This window comes from Embiotoca jacksoni, unplaced genomic scaffold (assembly GCF_022577435.1).
Source record: "Embiotoca jacksoni isolate LCO1_2020_lvr unplaced genomic scaffold, fEmbJac1.0.p SCAF_12, whole genome shotgun sequence".
NCBI classification, from domain to species: Eukaryota; Metazoa; Chordata; class Actinopteri; family Embiotocidae; genus Embiotoca; species Embiotoca jacksoni.
The window spans coordinates 18,716,509-18,735,250 of NW_027185252.1; the positions used below are offsets into that span (position 1 = coordinate 18,716,509).

An 18,742-nucleotide genomic window follows, 5' to 3' on the forward strand; every position below is an offset into this window, starting at 1 on the left:
AGGAGAGGTCCATGTTGACTAAAATAGTGTGAATCACTCCTGGCAGAAGAATCAGTGCTAATGCTATTCTCTTTCATTTCCTTTCATAAGCACAAATTAGATCAACATCTCGGAGATGTAAAAGCTAATGTGTTCAGACTGCTGGTGATTTCCCCAGAACTCAACCTCAGCCCCAGCGAACTACTACATTACTCACACCACTTCCACTTCCCATTACGCCTTGTGTCATGCGCTCATGAACGACTTGACTCCACAGGATGACCTCATGTGTGGAGGCAAGTGACTATGAATGCTCTTTTGAGACATTTTAATAGTACAGGCTATGACACACATCCACTGATTTGCAGCACTTGAGGAACTGAGAAGTTGAATAGAATAAGTGTTTTACTTCATTTAGCACAAATACATACTCCAAATTAATTCATTTATTTCTTGTTTTCTTTGTGCATCTATTAATAACTTTGTACTGTGCTTTAAGGTCTGACATGGCCAAGATTAACCAGCTCAGAGGCCCTAAATTCTAATTATTTAGGAAAATCACACATTGGAGCACAAAACTGAAATAATAAAGATCTTAATGCTTGTTTTTGACACATGAAGTCTCTTCAGGACAGGCACTGGTGATCAGAATAAAGGGGCACTTGTTTCTTAAGGCCATTAAAAGTCAGTTATTCTTAGGCTTTGATGGTGTAGCTGTTTTGGACCATGCCAATGTAACAAATTTTCATTTTAATTTAATTTTAGACGCTAAGCCTTTAATTTTCCAGGGTCCTGAAGTTTTGGGCCACCAGAGTCTTTGCCTGCCTTGCCCAGCTGGTAAACCAGCCTTGGGTATGATGATAATTAGAGGCACATTGGTGGGAATAATGTGATTATTGTGGTCATACTTGCACATTCTTTACTTATGACTCTGTATAAATAAAGTACTTGTGAAATTAAACCGTCCTCTTTGTCCTGTGGTTTCATTCACTTCACGGCCAGAGTTGGCTTTCTCACCCTCCTGACTTCACTGAGCCAGTGGTCCGGCCCGACCGGGACACCAACCAGCATCACTTCACCTCTCCACGTTTCCAAGTCGCAGCCAGCGGAGGATCCCGTCCTCCTCTCTCCGCTCATTGGTGACACGAGACGCCCGTCACGAGGAGCCTGCTCCGGGGCATTCCCTATCCGCGTGCTCCGTCGGAAGTGCTCGTGCTTTCCCTTCGCTCCATTGGACCGAGGCGCTGTCGGTCGGTCGGTCGGTCGGTCGGGCTCCCTCACGTCGAGCGCTGTCCGCCTCTCCGGCTCCGTGTCTGCTGAGACCGCCGTCGTATTGGTTGCTGGAAGCAGCAGCGACCAGGGCAGAAAAGAAGACCCCCACCATGATGAAGAACGGGCTCCCGCGGCGCTCGAAGAATGCCTTGGCTTTTAAATCATTTTGACCTGTTTTAAAAAAACAAAAAAACCACACATTTTTTTTTCCCTAAATATTCGGGATGGTACCATCACGTCTCCGTGTACCTTCAGTGCTTTCATCCGACACCGTGGTCCGCAAGGGGGATCTATGCCTGACTTCTCTTAATAGCCATTTTTTGCAGACAAAGAGAGCAGTTGAATAAAGCCTTTCAGAAGGCACACGGGTAAGATATGAATTCCAGAAACAAACTATTACTTGACCAGCATGTCTCGTGTGTCTACTCGGCACCTCCAAGCATCACACCACCACCACCTGCTTCATTTGTAAAAAAAAAAAATTAAAAAATTGTCGATTTCTTTCAGAAGCTAACATGCTAACAGCCGCTAGCCAGTCAGTTAGCCAAAGCTAACCCGAACGCTAGAAACCCATTCTGGGGAATGCTAACAGTTAGCATTTCTGACAGCTCGTAAGCCTGACCCGTAACTTAACGATATCTGTTGCCAACTAACACTTGAGATATTTCAAACTTGTTTCTGTCAAATATTATACATCTGACGGGAGTTACCAAAGCAAGCTTGGCACATGTAAGCTTGGATAACGTTTACCTTCGCGTCTGTAGGCTCATTTAACGGTGTGGTGAGGCTGGCTGTGGGTCGTTAACGGGTTAGCAAGTCGGCTAACTTGGCTGCGACCAGAGAAAAGTGGGGCCTCCACAACCCTCAAAGGCCCTCAACAGCTCCTCTAGAGCAGCCAGGAAAACCTTAGAGCTCCACAGTCGTGGCGTCTATTGACAAAAAGGGTCAAACATCCTTGTGGTCTTTCGTGGGAGCTCACATTAGTAGAGCTGCTGTACACGTTCATCTGTGACCAGGTTACATTGAAACGTGGGACAGCGTTGAACTGTAGGATAAATGAAGGTGTTCGGGTTAGGGTGACTCTTTCTATGTTCAAATACGTGTTAAGATATGGTTTTGATGTTCAATTGAGCTGGCTAATAAATGTTTTAAACTGCCCTGCATGTTTTTGATTATATTTGTACTGTAAGCGACTAACAAAGCTACACCAGGGTAAAATGATTATCATACAAACACCATGTTAATGCACATTTGAAGAACAATGCATTATTGAGTTTCAGGAATATGAATGCATATTCTGCCTCAATTTGAAAGGTTTATCTTTAGGCACTAATCGATTATGTGTCAGTTTTGCAAAGGGTAGAAAGATGTATCATTTACCGCATCAACATTTCTATGAAAACTTGTAATATTTGTTCAGATTTAAATGATAGCAGTACGAGTCAGTGTGTTGTATCAGTTATTTACGGACCCTTTATGGCTCTCTGCCATCTTGCATATCTTTCAGAATGTAAAGCGCTGCAAATATCTCATTAACTCTGGTCTGGTCTGAGCAGAGAAGGCGTCCTCCCTTAATCTTGTCCTCTCTCCAGCCGTCTCTTAGATCAGTATGATCCCCAGGAGAATGGGTGTGTTGGGCTGCCGGAGACCAGAAGTAGCCTAGTTCTGTTTCAGGACAGCTCAAAATGGATGTGGACTGGCTTGCACTATTGGTGTGGCCATTGTTATCAATAGCAACAGTCATAGAGTTGTTAAGGAGGACTCTCACTTTTAAATGAGCTGAAAATTCATAGTTGTAGACAGAAATCTGCAATATGGGATGCCCCTGTGTTGTGTGTCGCCTTGTAGGTGACGTGTATGCTCATTATGACAAGTGTTGAACTTCATTACAGCAAAGTCATAACATGGTTCGGCTATTCAGACATACAGTTGTTGGACAACTGTCTTTACATGAATTAAATGCACTGACCTGAAAGGTAGTGATTCATAGTAGAGCTTAAATGATTGACTCGTCAAGTAAATGATCAACAGAAAATGTATCACCAACTAGTTTGATATTTGATAATTCTATCTGAATATTGTTTTTCATGAAAAAAATGCAGACATTCTCTGTTTTCAGCTCCTGAAATGTGACAACTCTCTGGTTCTTGTTGGATGGGACAGAACAAGACAATTCAGGCTGCACTGTTGGCTTTAGGAAATACTGATCAACATTTTTCATTATTTTCTGACTTTAAAGACCAAACAATAAATTGATCAATAAAATAATTGATAACGTAATCAATAATGAGGAAAGGGATTAGTTGCAGCACTAATTTATGAATACCAGTTGTCACTGTGCAACTTAAAGAATATGTCTGTTCTTGTCAGCTCAATCTTTTGAATTCTTGAATACATTTTATCAATGGAGAGTTAAGCTTTGAAAAGGTGTCAGAGTTGACGTGGCTAAAATAGACAGACAAACTGTTATGTGGTTATTTGTTCAAAGTGTGCGCATGTGGAGTATCGTCCGCAATGTGGTGGAGAGTTCAGATGGTATTATGCTTGGAGACAATTAATAGTAGTATAATTTCACTAATAGTTTTTGAGAACCTGTTCCTATTTAGTCATGATTGTTCTTAACTGTAACTTGTCATTGTTTGTATTTTTGAGCTGATTAGCAAGATGATGGGCAAAATACATCAACCCGGGTGGAAAATCCAGGCTCTCGAGATGCTGCTGATATGACTTTAGTCTCACAGTTCCAGTTTATCTTGTAGGAAAGAGACAGCAGGGTGTGGACACACAGTTTTAGTTTGTACTGGGGCTGGGCAATGTGGACAAAATAAAACAATATCCCAATATTTTGACAAAGTACATCATGTCAATATTGTTGGAATGACTCTTGTCATTAGTCTGATGAAATGGATGAAATATAGCCTTTAAATATTAAAGATAAAATGTACTGCAGATATTCAAGATCAAAGATGATATCTTGTCTCATAACACAATATTGATATAATATTAAGATATTTTCCTGCCCTAGTTTGATTATAGTGACGGTTGTTTGCCGTCTAAAATTGAATTGACTTAATCGTTGTCATGTTGTCCCTTTGATGAAATGTTTGAGTGTCTGTTTAAGTTGAGCAGTTTGACCTTAAAGTATTTTATATGTGAGTCTATTAGTGTGCTATCCTGCTACAAGACTGAAATCTTACTTATGACTAAAAGGGCCATTCCTGGTATGTTTGAAGATGTATAGAATACTACGACTTGAATGATAATTTTGATATGATTTACCTTTAAAAAAAACTCGTGAATTTTTGTGATCAAGTCTAAATATTTGTTAGTAGTTTGCTGTAAAATTGGTCAATTGGTCAAATTTGCAAGTCGAAGAACAGAAAAAACCCCCGTTATAGTCCTAAAAGTGCCGTAGCTTTACAAAATAGAATTTAAATTGATATTTTGACCACTAGAATTCTCTGGAGGAACTGATTAATCACGTAGTCTATAAAACATCAGAAAACAAAAAATGGCACATCTCGCAGCACAAATGCAATGCCATCAAACAGTCACTTAAATTGTAATTCAACTACGAGAGACCTCTCCATATGACTACGTAATGAAACCATTTATTTACCAGGTTTTGACAAAGATTTTAGTGCAGACTCACACCGTGTGTGATTGCGGCCTGTGCAAATCTTTGCAGTGCACTCTGCAGGAGGGCGTCTGAGCCTTCCCCGGTAAGGAGTCCTGAGACCCCCGGTGGAGCTGGGGAGGCAGTGGGTGCCTGCAAGATGAGCCGGAGGAACAACGAGGAAGGGCCGCCATATTTGAATGAATTGAGGCGTAATAGAATGTGTGACGCATGCAGTTCTTGGATAAATGGGAGGCAGGAGGAGGAGGAAGGTGTGAGTGAATCGGGCTCAGTCTCATTGTTGAGTTGCAGTAAAGTTTTTAAGGCCGAGTGGAGCAGCAGATTCTTACATTGAGAAGCTGAAACCCTCAAATGTTTTGGATTGCATAATCGATTAATCAACCTGCTGAATGTGCAGCTCTAAGTATAGCTTAACCAAGATTTGCTTAGTTGGCACAATATTATTCAGGCATCATGGTGCAACTGTAGCTCTATACAGTGGATACTTCGCTTAACATCAGGAACTATTGGAGCTTGTATCAGAGCTTGTACTATGGACACAGTGTAGGCGATTATGGCATCCACCTTTTCCTGTTCCGTTTGATAAAAGCATTCGAAGTCTGTGGTTCTTTGTTAGTGCAGCACTGATCAGCTGACAGCAATCATGAAAAAAAATTGTTTTGGACATTAGTAAGGTCACATGTTACACAGGGGTGAGCAAAAGGACTAATGGTAATCTTAAGTGACAACATAATGTCATTCAAGTAATAACAACTTTTTGTTTTTAAATTCTAAATTGAATAATTGCTCATTCCATTAAAATATGGCTTCAATTAGAAAAACATGCATTTTATATTTCAGATGTTTAATGATTAGTATTTTGACCAACAACTGATAATAGTTATTGACAAATTGTATTACTAAATTACAAAGGAATGCATTTCATCTTTGCAGTGGTGGGTTTCTGCCCAGTGGTGCAGATTAGTAATTCAAAAAACCATCACTGCAACATGACAAGCAATTGCAAGGCCAACATTTAAAAATGAAGAACATTTAAAGTATAAGCAAGATTATCTGCCATTTTCCACGATTGATATTAATGACCAGGTTACTATGGAAGCAGATACTGTAGGAAAAATGAATAAAAAAAAAAAAAATTGAATTTAGATGCATCGTAACTGATGATGATTCAGTAATCTAGTTGTGGCCGCAGCACAGAGCAGCTTGCTAAATATAAGTATTTCCAGTGAGAAAGAGTGAGTGGATTGCAGTGATGACATAGGATTCATTGTTTAGAGCACAGATGAGGTTTTAAACGCACCCTTGAAACAAACAAACCAGCTTAGTGATTTGGACTTTGAACCCAATTTAGTTTTTAGTGTAATTAACTTGCAGCATGCAGATGTTACAATGATGGAATCGGTCAGGGAACGGTTCCTTAAATGTGAGCTTGCTAAACTGACATTTGGTGCCGGAAAGCCTGTGAAGGATTACTTTGCTTTAGATGCTGATCATTTCCAGTTTATCATTGGAAGCCAGAGGTGATCGAATCAGGGAGGAAAGGCAGTTGCGATGGATTTTTATTTATTTTTTACTGGCACGGTCCCTTTAGAGAATTAAAGAAATGGAGCACATGTCACATGTATCGATAATGTTTATATGGAAGGCTGTTTTAATGATGTGGTCTGTCAGAGACATCATGAGGAATTTTATGATCGACATAGAACTGCCCTCAACAAATCAACTTAATCAGACGTGCTGAAGGCCAATCTGGTTTTCTTTGCATCACATAACTGTCATAGCTGACAGTGGAGATAAGCATGTCTTAAACTTCATGTTGGATTTTGTTGCATTGTTGTCTTTTTACGTAACTCATTTCTACGAAAAAAAGGAACAGAAATATTTGTATGAAGACTTGCAAAGCTGTTCTGTTGAAGACATTTTGCATAATTGCTAGTTTTTCAGGTGTCTCACTGTATGCTGCAGTTATGTTGATTTACTCCCAGTAGCAACATGTGTACCCCAATAAATCCATAAAGTGAGGATACTCCGTCAGAAACAGGAAGGGAAATGCAGCATTATGGAGCCCTTGGAGACTTCGTGCTATGCAGGGCCACCTACCTGTGGTGACACTGTAAAATGTTAATCATTCGAATGCAGTCTGGTGCGACTACCTTCAAATCCCTGTCAAATTCTAGCAGAGTGATAAATCAGCAGCATATGTGCATGTACATGTGCCCTGTCTGCTGCTGCTGCTGTTACAGGGAAAGTTTTTGGTCAGGTCTAGACTGGCTCTGTAATACAGTACATACCAGCAGATCAGCTGTGAGCAGATCCTGGGTTCATTTATAGCCGTGGCCTTGTGTCCCTGCACGTCTGCCTGGCAACTCCTAACTCTGCTGTTCCAACGACTCAAGCTCAGCCACCTCTCAGACACTTTGGCCCCGTTATACTCTCACCATGTCTAATTACTAGATACACAGAAGGCTGGGGAATTTAACTGTAGGACATTCCCTATGTAGCTTGTAACTCAGTGTTAAATGCAGGTGCCGTTGCGAGAGTTCTTCACCTGTGGCTTTATCAGCTTTGTCTCCTGTTCTTTTCAGGTCCCAGGGGCTCCTGTTAATGAAGAAAGTGGGCAACATGTGGAGCAACCTGAAGAGCAGATGCCAGACACTCTTTCACAACAACAGTTCAGGACCCGGTGAAAGCAGGGTGGAGGCCGATACCGTCCACTGCGTGGTGGATCTGGGGCAAGGAGGCAGCTCAGGTGAGGCGCAGGTATCGGGAGCCTCGAGCCCATCACGGAGCCTCCTACCGGTGCCAATGGTAACAGCGGGGCGCCGCCATCACAACTGCGTGTCGGACATCCCACAGATTGTAGAGATCACCATCGACAAGGACACCGAGGATGTGCGGGTGGGGTCAGGGGGTGTCCCCCTGGCCCGCAGAGACTCCTATTCCCGTCATGCTCCGTGGGGGGGCAAGAAAAAACACTCATGTTCCACCAAAACCCAGAGCTCTCTGGAGGCAGACAGGCGGTCCGGGCGCTTACGAGGAAGTGGGAACCGGAGGGAGAGGCGCTACGGAGTCAGCTCCATCCAGGAGATGAACGACTCTGTATCTGGAGGACGCAGTCTGAATGCCCGGTCTCTGCGCCAGCGGCTAAGTGAAACGGTGGGGTTGTGCTTACCCCTGCCGGCTCGCAGACGCTCGCGCTCTTCGAAGAACCCTGTCACCTCCAAACGTAAGATTCACCTGACGGAGCTCATGCTGGAGACCTGCCCCTTCCCACCAGGCTCAGACCTCGCTCACAAGTGGCACCTGATCAAACAACACACAGCACCAGTCAGCCCGCATTCCTCCACTGCCCTTCTAGATGCCTTCGACCCGGCCCACCCCTCTCCCGAGGACGAGGAGGAACGTCTGCGCGAGCGCCGTCGACTTAGCATCGAGGAAGGTGTGGACCCGCCACCTAATGCACAGATCCACACCCTGGAGGCCTCAGTGCCGGGCTCCTCTCTCTACAAACTGGGACCAAAGATGGCTCCTGGCATGGGAGAGGCCTCTGGGGAAACCCGGGCCTCCGGGCCTGGCAGCTCTGTAGGTGCTGGATCATCAGGAGGATGTGGGCCAGTGTTGGGGGCTGCAGCATCAGCATCAGCATCAGCATCAGCCCAGGACTGTGACTCTGAGGAGGATTCCACCACCCTATGTCTGCAGGCCAGGAGGCCCAAGCAGAGGCATGCCTCTGGGGACGGTCACCTGAGCCGGCAGCAACCTGGTCCCTGGAAGGTTCACACCCAGATAGACTACATCCATTGCCTGGTGCCAGACCTGCTGCAGATTACAGCTCTGCCCTGCTACTGGGGCGTAATGGACCGCTACGAGGCCGAGGCACTGCTGGATGGGCGGCCAGAGGGCACCTTCCTGCTGCGTGACTCGGCCCAGGAGGACTACCTCTTCTCTGTTAGCTTCCGACGTTACAATCGGTCCCTGCACGCACGCATCGAGCAGTGGAACCACAACTTCAGCTTTGACGCTCACGACCCTTGTGTTTTCCACTCTTCCACCGTCACCGGTCTGCTGGAGCACTACAAGGACCCCAGCGCCTGCATGTTTTTTGAACCGCTGCTAACAGCGCCTCTCCATCGGACCTTTCCCTTCGGCCTGCAGCACCTGGCACGAGCTGCCATTTGCCGCTGGACCACTTACGATGGTATAGGCTCTCTGCCGTTGCCCCCTGCGCTGCAGGACTTCCTCAAGGAGTATCACTATAAACAGAAAGTACGAGTTCGCTGGTTGGAGAGGGAACCGCCACTCAAGGTCAAATAGGGCGGGCTTCCCCATCGCCTGCACACACACTGCAGGAGGATTACAGAACTTAAGAAATTCCTCACCAGCCAATTTACTGACATGGCTTTCTCTCTGGTGGGGGATTGAATTTAAGTGTAACAAGCTATACAAGATTCATTCTAATCTTTGTTTTAGTTATTACTTACATCACAGAAAATACATATGATTATATTCAGTATAACGCTGTCTGGCAAGCACATGTCTTTGTGTTGAACAGGTTGTTTTTGACAGTGAGGGAAGGCACAAATATCAGTGCTTTGTGTCTTTTCCTCTCCTGCTTTGTGCTAAATGTCTGCCTGATCCCACAACATCACCCTGCCTGTAGACCTGCCTGCATGCCCCGCCCCCTCCCCCCCGCCCTCCCAATGCCCCCGTTCATCCCCAATCGCTATTTAGGCCCAGATGGCTACGTTGTACAGCTCACTTTGTGCTTTCTCTACTTTAAAAAAAAAAAAAATCTTCCTTAGCTTGTCAAAGCACCTAGTGGAGCACCTTCCTGGGAGAAGGTGTGTGTGTGTGTGTGTGTGTGTGTGTGTGTGTGTGTGTGTGTTGGGGGGGTGTTGAGAGGGCATCTGGAGGTGCTATTAGTATTTTGCAGTCAGAGCTCGTCCCATGGACGGAGCCACATAAGGCACATTTTTTGCCATCTCTTTGCATGAATGAGCATCAGCCAGAGATGAGGACAGATTGTGAGAGGGTCCATAGAGTTCGGGACAGCACATCAGGGAAATAAATTGCTTTCTAAGGACTATAGATTAGTCCTTAAAGAACACTAGTTCCTCCTTTTAAGCAGTAATGGTGAGTGATGAGGTGAGTGATGAATAATAAATCAGTCTACTGTGTCCTATTTACTGAGCAAGCTAAACATGTCAGCTTTATTCCTGCTGTGCTTTTGAAACACGAAGAACGGATTGTCAGGAAATAGTGAGACAATTCTTGCCATTGTTACAGTTGTCAGAGCAGTCAGGGCAGAACAACTCTGTGCAAACTATTTTGCATAAATGAACGCAGTTAAATTCTTCCTGTATAAAATATAGGTTAACATTTGGGCTGTCTGCTGTCTAGTTCAGTTTGGTACATGCTTCTTTAACCCATTACGACTCGAAGCATCCTTAAAAATCTTCTAAACCCCGAAGCCTTGTTGAAAGCCACCTCCTCAAACCTGAGGAAAGGCTTCAACCTAAAGCTTCTGTAGCAGATGGAAACGTGAAATAACAAACGTTTAAGAGCTTAAACTTAATGAAATTATTGCATTTGCCTTTTATTATTGTGGTCTTTCGGTCTGTCTTATCAGCTGCCTATAAATTAGTCTCGTGATAACAGTGAAGAGTTCACTGTCGGCTGAAGTCTGCATGGACTCCAGAGGGTTGACGTTCGGATTCAGCCTCTGTCACATGTTCAACCTCGTTGCTCCGTCTATAAGGTCCAACGATGTCATCTCAAACACACTCGCGCCCCCTGCTCCGAAAGGTATATACAAACAAATATTGCGTCAGGTCTAAATGGGTTTAAGTTCAGCATCTTTTGGTGGCAGCTTCCATCCAGACAGCTTTGACCGTCCACGCCCAGGCTGGTTGTTTATCTTTGAGACATTTGAAGCAGCGGTGCAGCTTTTTGCTTCTTTTGGTTACAGTAAGAAATGCTAACGAGCCAGTAAAGTGGCGTTCAGGGCCACCTGTCAATCAATAAGTCAATTTATTTACAGTACAGAACCACCAAGCAGCATTTTCCCTATACACTTTACAATTACAAAGAATACAAACATGTAATAAGTATTCGGTGAAGACAATCGCTAAAACTTCGGAATGCCAGTATCTCTTTAAACTTGTTGATCTGCTGATGTCATGAGAAACTCCACATAATCAAAGATCATGAATTAGGAGGACCGTTAACCTCACATGATATTTGAACTACAGCTACCAGTTTCCTCCTTCATTTTTTGTTTTCCCCTAAACGTCGTGTTAAAAAAAAAAGTGTAGCCTTTTCCGAGGAGTTTATGACTTGATATTAAAAGTTTCCAACTCAACAAATCCCCTCATGGCCCGTCTGCAGTTCCAGTCACAAGTTGATGCTGGCGTAGTGTCGGCAACGCTCCACTTTAGAGAGGTTGGCGTATCCTTGACGACTTTAGTTATGCAAGCTGACTGACTTTAGTTGCGTGGCGCGGGGCAGAAACACCGTCGGCTCGCCTGTCCTGTCCGTTATCGTCTCGGCGTGAAGACAAAAGAAGTGGAACGTCCGTGCCTTTTCGATAACCATTTGTTCTGCTCCGTGATCAGCTGCTTTATCATTTAAACCGGGAGCGACTGCTTCAGCAGCAAATGAGGCCGGAGAGACTCGATGACGACGAGGTGCGCGAGCTCCAAACTCGCTGATGCTGCACGTTAAACGACGGAGAACATTTTAGCGGCGCTGTATTGACGGAGCGGCGGCAGATGACTGAACCAGGTCGCACATTAGTTCCATCTGCGCTCACTCACCGGTGCATGCATCCGTCTCACTGCGTGGTGGTATCAGGTTGCCGGTGGGTCCAAAGCCAGCTGTGCTGCTGTGGCATGTTTCAGTGCAACATGTCAGTGCGCAGGTGTTCGTCTGCAGCTCCACAAAACCGATCGAATGAGAGGACATGAAGGTTGACTCAGGTTCACTGTGACCATGTTTAACAGCGGCGTCTGATGGCATCAGTGTTAAATCCAACTCATCATCAGCCGTGTTTGTTCCACCTCTTAATTAGTTGTAAATATGCATTAAGTGGCTTTTTTTTTTTTTTTTTTAAATGACATTAGTTGAACTTTAAATAAAACACGTGACTGTGGGAGGACGAGACGAGCAGAGCGGCGCCTTCGGGATTGGAGAGAAAATGCGTCGACGGAACATGAATTCAATTTATTGCAAAGTATGAAGATAACAGCTCCGCCAGTAATGTGTAAAACTAAACTATCGGAGCTGAAACACGCATAAGATCAGGATCACTGGGAAGGTTAATCTGTCAAGTATTTCAGTGTGTGTGTCTGTGTGCGTCTGTGTCTGTGTGTTCGGTTAAATTTGATCTCCCATCACTGAGGGTAAATCATGAACAAATGTCGTATCTCTGCTCGTTAATATCCGAGTCTGTGACCAAAGCTCCTGCACACATCTACATGTATTATTTAGCAGGCGGAAGCTTTTTATTCAGCAGTGTTAGACTTGATGCTAAATTATGTCAGCTTTACAAATAAGTGAAGGCTGGATCCACACTGCGGTATTTAAGTCTCAGGCCGCTCTTTGTTAGAAAACACGAATATAGGAGAGTCTGGCTGTTTCAAAATACAACTACACCCTTAAACCAGAGCTAAACAGCCGTATTTATCAGGCAGATATTTCTTATGCCGGCGGTAGAATAAGGATTCAAATCTCTTTTCTGCCAATATTAGTTGTTTTTTTCCCACCTCGAAAAGAAAACCAATTATTTCCTCACGTGAAACACTTTCCGCTGCCCCGCACTTTGTTCCCTGAAAGCTTGAATATTTAACGTTAATCACAGATTCTGTAAGTGGCAGGCGTGAGCGTTCAGAGGAAGGGAATAAGGCTGACATTTTGAGTTGCTTGCATGTGCACTTTGAGCTTTCAGGACTCTTTAGCATCCACACTGAAATATATATCTGAAAGCCCCACGCAGATCCGACACCAGACCGTCTTTTCTCACCGTCTATCATGCTGCTGCCTAGCAACGGCATACAGCTCCTCGCAGTGCCCCATCCCGCTCGCAGGCGCTGAGCACAGGCTTCACTTCGCCATGTTGGGATATAAATTTAGCGGGTACTATAAGGGCCACTCTGTGTTGCCTTGTGGCTGCTGTGTGACTGAGGGAGGCCTTTCTTTTTGTTATTATTACGTCCACTCTTTCTCTCTCTCTCTCTCTCTCTCTCTCTCTCCCTCCCTCCCCATCTGGCCACATCCCTGACATCGCTGTGCTGATGTGGAGGAGACTGCGGCGGAGAGTAAACTCTGTTGGTCTCGCCCTCCGATCTCCATTCAGTCGTGTTCAGGGTGACGTCAGGTTGAAGTTCAAGAGGACAGGTGGAGCTTCCTGTTGTGGCAGCGGCGTGCTCGCAGAGAGGGCAAAGGATCTGTCTAAGTAAACAGCACTTTAATTGTGTATTTGTATTCTACGGTGCACTCTGCAAGTATTCGGACAGTGACATTTATTGTTGTTGTATTTGAAATGACATCTGAGGGTTTGCATCCGTGTCGGGTGACCACGGGAGGAACTGTTGTACCCACTTCTAGTAACCAATTCTACAACTAAAGGCATTGAGTTCCTGCTGAATTCTGTGATACACGTGTAAGAGCAGACATCATTAGTGATGTTCTCCAAGGTCTGAATCTGCACCTGCGATCAGGTGACTGACTCAGCCAGTCAGGAAGTGTCTGTTTTGGCCCTCGCTGGTCGCCTCCTCTGCATTTTGAGGATCATCGTTTCCTTGCGTTGATGTAAAACAGGGCGACTGCATTTGTCTAAAGTTCCCACTTTAATCACCCAGCATGGATCCTTAACACCTCCAGACATACTGAAAGAGAGCCGGGTAGTCATTTTGGTCACCAGTATTTTGCACTATGAAGCCGAAAATGTCCGACTGTCCGGATACTTGTGGCCGACGCCTTACACGTGTGAGCTCACGGTGACGAGACTCGGGTGAGTGTCGAGGAAAAAATAAAAAGCCGGTGGTCCTGAAATATTTCACCAGTATTCCGGCGCTGTAAGCTGTCGATGGAGTCGTGTTCTCCGCCTCGCTGCAGACTGGGTGCGTGTTGCGTGTTGCGTGGGAGTATGTTAGTGTATGGACGGAGCCACACGGAGGGGTTCCCGTGGAGACGGGGGGGGGGGGGGGGGGGGGGGGGGATTACGACGCAGAGCGGAGTGTGAGGGGTGATTGGCCGTGACTCCTATGAACGACACCTCTCTGCCCTCTTCCTCCCAGCACCCTCTTATTCTCAGGCAGGCCCATTGCAGGGAGTCCCAGGACCCTCTCAACCCAGTTTTCCCCATGGGAAATATCGGACATTAACCGTAGCACATGTTTGCCATATAATCCGTAGATTTAGGAGAGGAAAAAAAACATTGTACGTATGATGAAAGATGTAATAGCCTGATTGGAAAAAAATACATTTTACCCATCTGTGGTGCATATACTGTCTGGAACACACACACACACACACACACATACACACACACTGCGCACACACTGCACACACACACACACACTTCTCCTGACACCTGCAGGGATGTGTAAACATGGATCCACACTTAGGCCAGCAACACCTTTCTGTGTGACCCCCCCCCCCACCCCTTCAACAAAGTGAAGGCAGAGACGGGTGTTTCTGTGCATATTCTATGTTCTTAAGACAAACAAAACGCCATGAATTGAACTATTTTGACCTTTATATTGTCATTACGACACTATTTTAGCTGCACTATGAGAGCCTCACTTGTGGCAGGAAACCACTGAGTGGTCTGGATGAGAGACAGGCTGGTTGTGTCACTAGCTGTCCCATGAAAGCAACAGCAACACCCCTGGATGCAAGACTCCCACCCCCCCCCCTCCCCCCCAATCACCACCACCACCACCACCTCGGTACGACTCATGGTTTCAGATCTTAGAGGACAACAACAACAAAAAGAGATATTTTTAAAAAAAAAATAGTCATGTTCCCATATATATTTTAGAAAGCTGGGTTAAGTGCTATATGCAAACAGAAAAAAAGATGTATGAAAGAACTATTATTTTTCATGATTACTTCTCCCTAATATGCAATGGAGTGTAGTGTAACAATGGTTGCAATCCTCTGTCACTTTAATGCTGTATGTGCACATTGGTTGCTGTGTGGATGTGGGTGCCGAGGCAACAGGACTTGACAATGATGGGAACTAATGGTCGTCACTCTGCAGCACCGCCGCGTTCCCAGACCGCCTTATTCGCTCTGGCCAATCACAAAAAAGCCCCTCAAACCCGGGGCCGCAGCCACCGCCGCCACCACGGGCCGACCGAGCTGCCGTCAGACGAATATCGCTGTTCTGTTTTTCTTCTGCTGTTCCTCACTCTTTCCTTTTCTTTTCCTTTTCTTCTGCTGTCAGGTAGGATTTGGAGCGTGTAAATGGCATAATCATGTTCACATTTCACTTGTCTGTTCTGTGTATCTGCTTCACCATTCAAAGAGAAAAAAACCAGTTGTTTTCCAGTATAACCTGTTCATTTTTAAGAGCCGAATGATGCGACACTTGTAGCTGTCACTCTTGGTGCTTGGCTTATGCTTCATTGTCTTAATATTCCAAATAAAACTGTTAAGTGTAATCCACACTGGCCCATGATATAATGCTGAGTATGTCGTTGTTTTTTCTTTTATCATGTCATAATACAACATTAGATATGTCCTAGCATTGATTTGGGTTTGATTTGGGGATCTTATCTTCATTTAAGTTACCCACCTCACCTGTTGATGACATCACACTGTGTGAATCACTGCTGCTCTCAGGTCAAATTCTCCTTGATTTAAAGGTATTTCCTGCACTAGCATGTTTCCACCTGTGGCAGGTGAGGAAACCAAGAAATGGTTTCCAAACTTAAGTCCAATATTCATTGAAAAATGTAAATGTAAAATGCAGCAAAATATGGATGCAAATGACATAAAGCAGTGTGTAATCATTTATTTTTAAAAGGTCAATTTAACTGTACAAGCAAATATGACTAAGTCGAGTACTTTTAACGTAATGAAACAGTCATACAATATAAACTCTAAATATGAAATGATGTCCCACCATGTTTATCTCCCTTTCCCTTTGGATCTAAAGTTACAAGATAAGCGGTAAATGCAGAGGTGGTTTTTTGGGACTTCACTTCCCAGAGATCCAAACAATGTTGCCTGTGTGATGTCAGTGACTTGGCTTTGAAGAGCAAACCTGTCGTATTAGCTGCGCCTACCTTTTCTGGCAGAGCAACAACTTTTGGGTGATGGAAAAAGTGTCACTAACTGCGCCGCCCGTGATCTAACCTGATGAATAATAATACCTCTACAGACACCCTGCTTGTTCTGCAAATGCAGTCAGTGGGCTCTAATGCTAAATGCTAATCTTGGAGATTATTTCTTTAAATAGCAAAAGGATCCAAAAAATAGCCAGTTTTGAAACTTTTCAAGTCCTCTGAGATGTGATTTGAAGTGAATTCCAAGCGTTTAACAATCTTTACACGAGTACACTCATTCTGCAGCTTGTTGCAACTTGACAACTTCAAGGCCGCTCAACTGACAAGAGCAAGATACCAAAATGATCATGCGTGCAAAGATTGATAGAAGCTGAAGGACGGTCATCTGGACTGCAGGTCCCAGTTGTAAAACCAAGCAGGAAGAATGCGACCCCGTAAAGAGTAAAACCAGTTTCTGACTGTAGACTCAAGTTCAGATTCAAACATTAACTGGTCAGTAGGTAAGTATTTAAGACCTTATAAAGAAATAGGTTGAAAATCTCAAAGCACTTTCAGAGCTCTGCACTGTGGGCTCATCTACAGTGTGCAGCTGCTGATTCAACTTTTTTCCCCAACACAGAGATGACCCCCCACCCCCCACCCCCACCCCCAACCAACCACCAGCGTGGCCACAGTCCGACCCCCTCACTGTGCACAGCAGCAGCTATGCAGACAGGACCAAGCTGCCTGGAACTTCACAGTTAAGTATTTGTTCATTTGAAATGAAGTATAAATAGCATGTGGGTTATCGGTTTCAAGTTAGCTACCCAAGGCTTATGAATAATTGACGCTCGCCCAGGAGGAGGCAGAGCGTGAGGACACGGGGCAGGAAACTTTGTGAGGGGCTCAAAGAGAAAGCAACAAAACTGAGTAGTAAACTCATAAAAACTCACTACAGTTACACTTATATCCAAGCTCTCCAAACACAGCCTCCTGTTAAACCTTATGGCACTACCAGAATAGAAACCAAGCAATAACTCCGCAGCAATAAGTTGTGGAATCTAGAGTTGGATGTGGGTCACTGACGAGATGAAGAGGAGGAGGAGGAGGAGGAGGAAAGTGCAGATGATGAAGGTCTTGTCAGTTTATCAGAAGGCCAAACCCTCCGGACTTGATCTGGATGTGGCCCAGTCGGTTCTGCCTGAGACGCCTCCTTATCAGCGTGGCGTGCCGGCCTCCGCTGCACACAGCGCTCTATCTCTGGTTGGCACATTGAGCCGCAATAAGCAGTTGCTTTTGGCAGCAACATCAAGAGACGTAGCGAGGGTGAGAACCATCGCGCTGCTATCAAGATCACAACTTTTTTTTCCCCTCTGCTGCTCTTTGCTGAGAACATTACTTTGTGTTTTTATGTCATTTGGAAATAATGAGGCTTCAATTTTTTTTTTGATAAGAAACACTCAACAAACTTAAACAGCCTGTTTTCACACAGCCCATGCTCGATTGGTTATGGGAAAGTGGAACATGTTTTGGTGTAGCAACAGTTTTAAACTTTTTTGGGAAAATACACTTGACGTGTCTTCTTGCCAACACTTTCATCTGTTTATTAAGCCTCAACTCGCTGTTGGTTCGCTTAGCTTAGCACAAAGGCTGGAAAGGGAGGCAGAGAGATGGCTTAGCTCTGTCCAGAAGAAACCAAAAATCGGCCCATCTCTGTTTTATTTGAAATGATGAATTATAATTAAGTTTTATTTAATGCAATGTATTTATATTGTAAAATCATCATAGAACATGGTCCCGACACTTTACAAAAACGGAAAACAACTATAAAATAGGAAACATTCAAACAAAGATGCAAGCAAGCACAGAGAACAACCTAATTCAAATATCCATGTCAGAAAAAAGGGAACATGCAGATACTAATAAAAATATCAATATTAGAGGACATTGTAGCAACACTGAGGAGTGGCCAATGAGTGGAGGAAGAGTCCAGGTCAATTTGCCATAATTAGAAGCTTTATTGAAAAAGAAAGTTGTAAGCCTGGTCTTGAAGTAAAGAGTAAGGTTTACTCAGTTAAACCCTCAGGAAAAAAGAAGAAAAGAAAAAGAAACACTCAATGAGGTTGGCCTGGACATACAGTAGGAGGCCAATGACTGCAGCTCTACGGTATAAAAAGCAACTGAAGTGACAATCTGTGATTTCGCACGGTGTCTCAGACTATTTCATGCAGGGCTTTGTTTCAAACTAAACTACTTAACGAGTTTATAAATGAGAAGTGAGCGTTGGTGAGTTATCAGATGCTGGTAGGCAGCTTTTTTTTTTTTTTTTGCCTTTAGTTAGAGCAGGGGTGTCAAACATACGGCCCGCGGGCCGAATCCGGCCCGCCAGGGGGTCCAGCTCGGCCCACCAGATGACTTTGCTTAGTGTGAAAATTACAGAAAGACATAAATTGCATTTCTATGAGAATATGGAGGTTTATGAGTACAAACATTTTGTAATTTTTTTAATCGATCCAGTAATTGCTTCAAAAACAGTGTAAATGCGACGTCTGCTCCGGAGGCAGCAGCGCTCGTTGCCACC

The 18,742-nt window shown here is 44.5% G+C and overlaps 1 protein-coding gene across 1 annotated transcript; it reads left to right on the plus strand.

Annotated features, from left to right (window-relative positions):
- Nucleotides 1-1,212: 1,212 nt before the first annotated feature.
- On the plus strand, nt 1,213-14,090 carry socs5b (suppressor of cytokine signaling 5b). Its single transcript, XM_069145268.1, has 2 exons — nt 1,213-1,619; nt 7,474-14,090. The coding sequence occupies exon 2, from the start codon at nt 7,493-7,495 to the stop codon at nt 9,200-9,202; it is 1,710 nt and encodes a 569-aa protein (XP_069001369.1). The 5' UTR covers nt 1,213-1,619; nt 7,474-7,492; the 3' UTR covers nt 9,203-14,090.
- Nucleotides 14,091-18,742: the final 4,652 nt, after the last annotated feature.

Excerpts from the sequence above, each read along its gene's own strand:
- socs5b (XM_069145268.1), top strand. The coding sequence starts at position 7,493 with ATGAAGAAAGTGGGCAACATGTGGAGCAACCTGAAGAGCAGATGCCAG.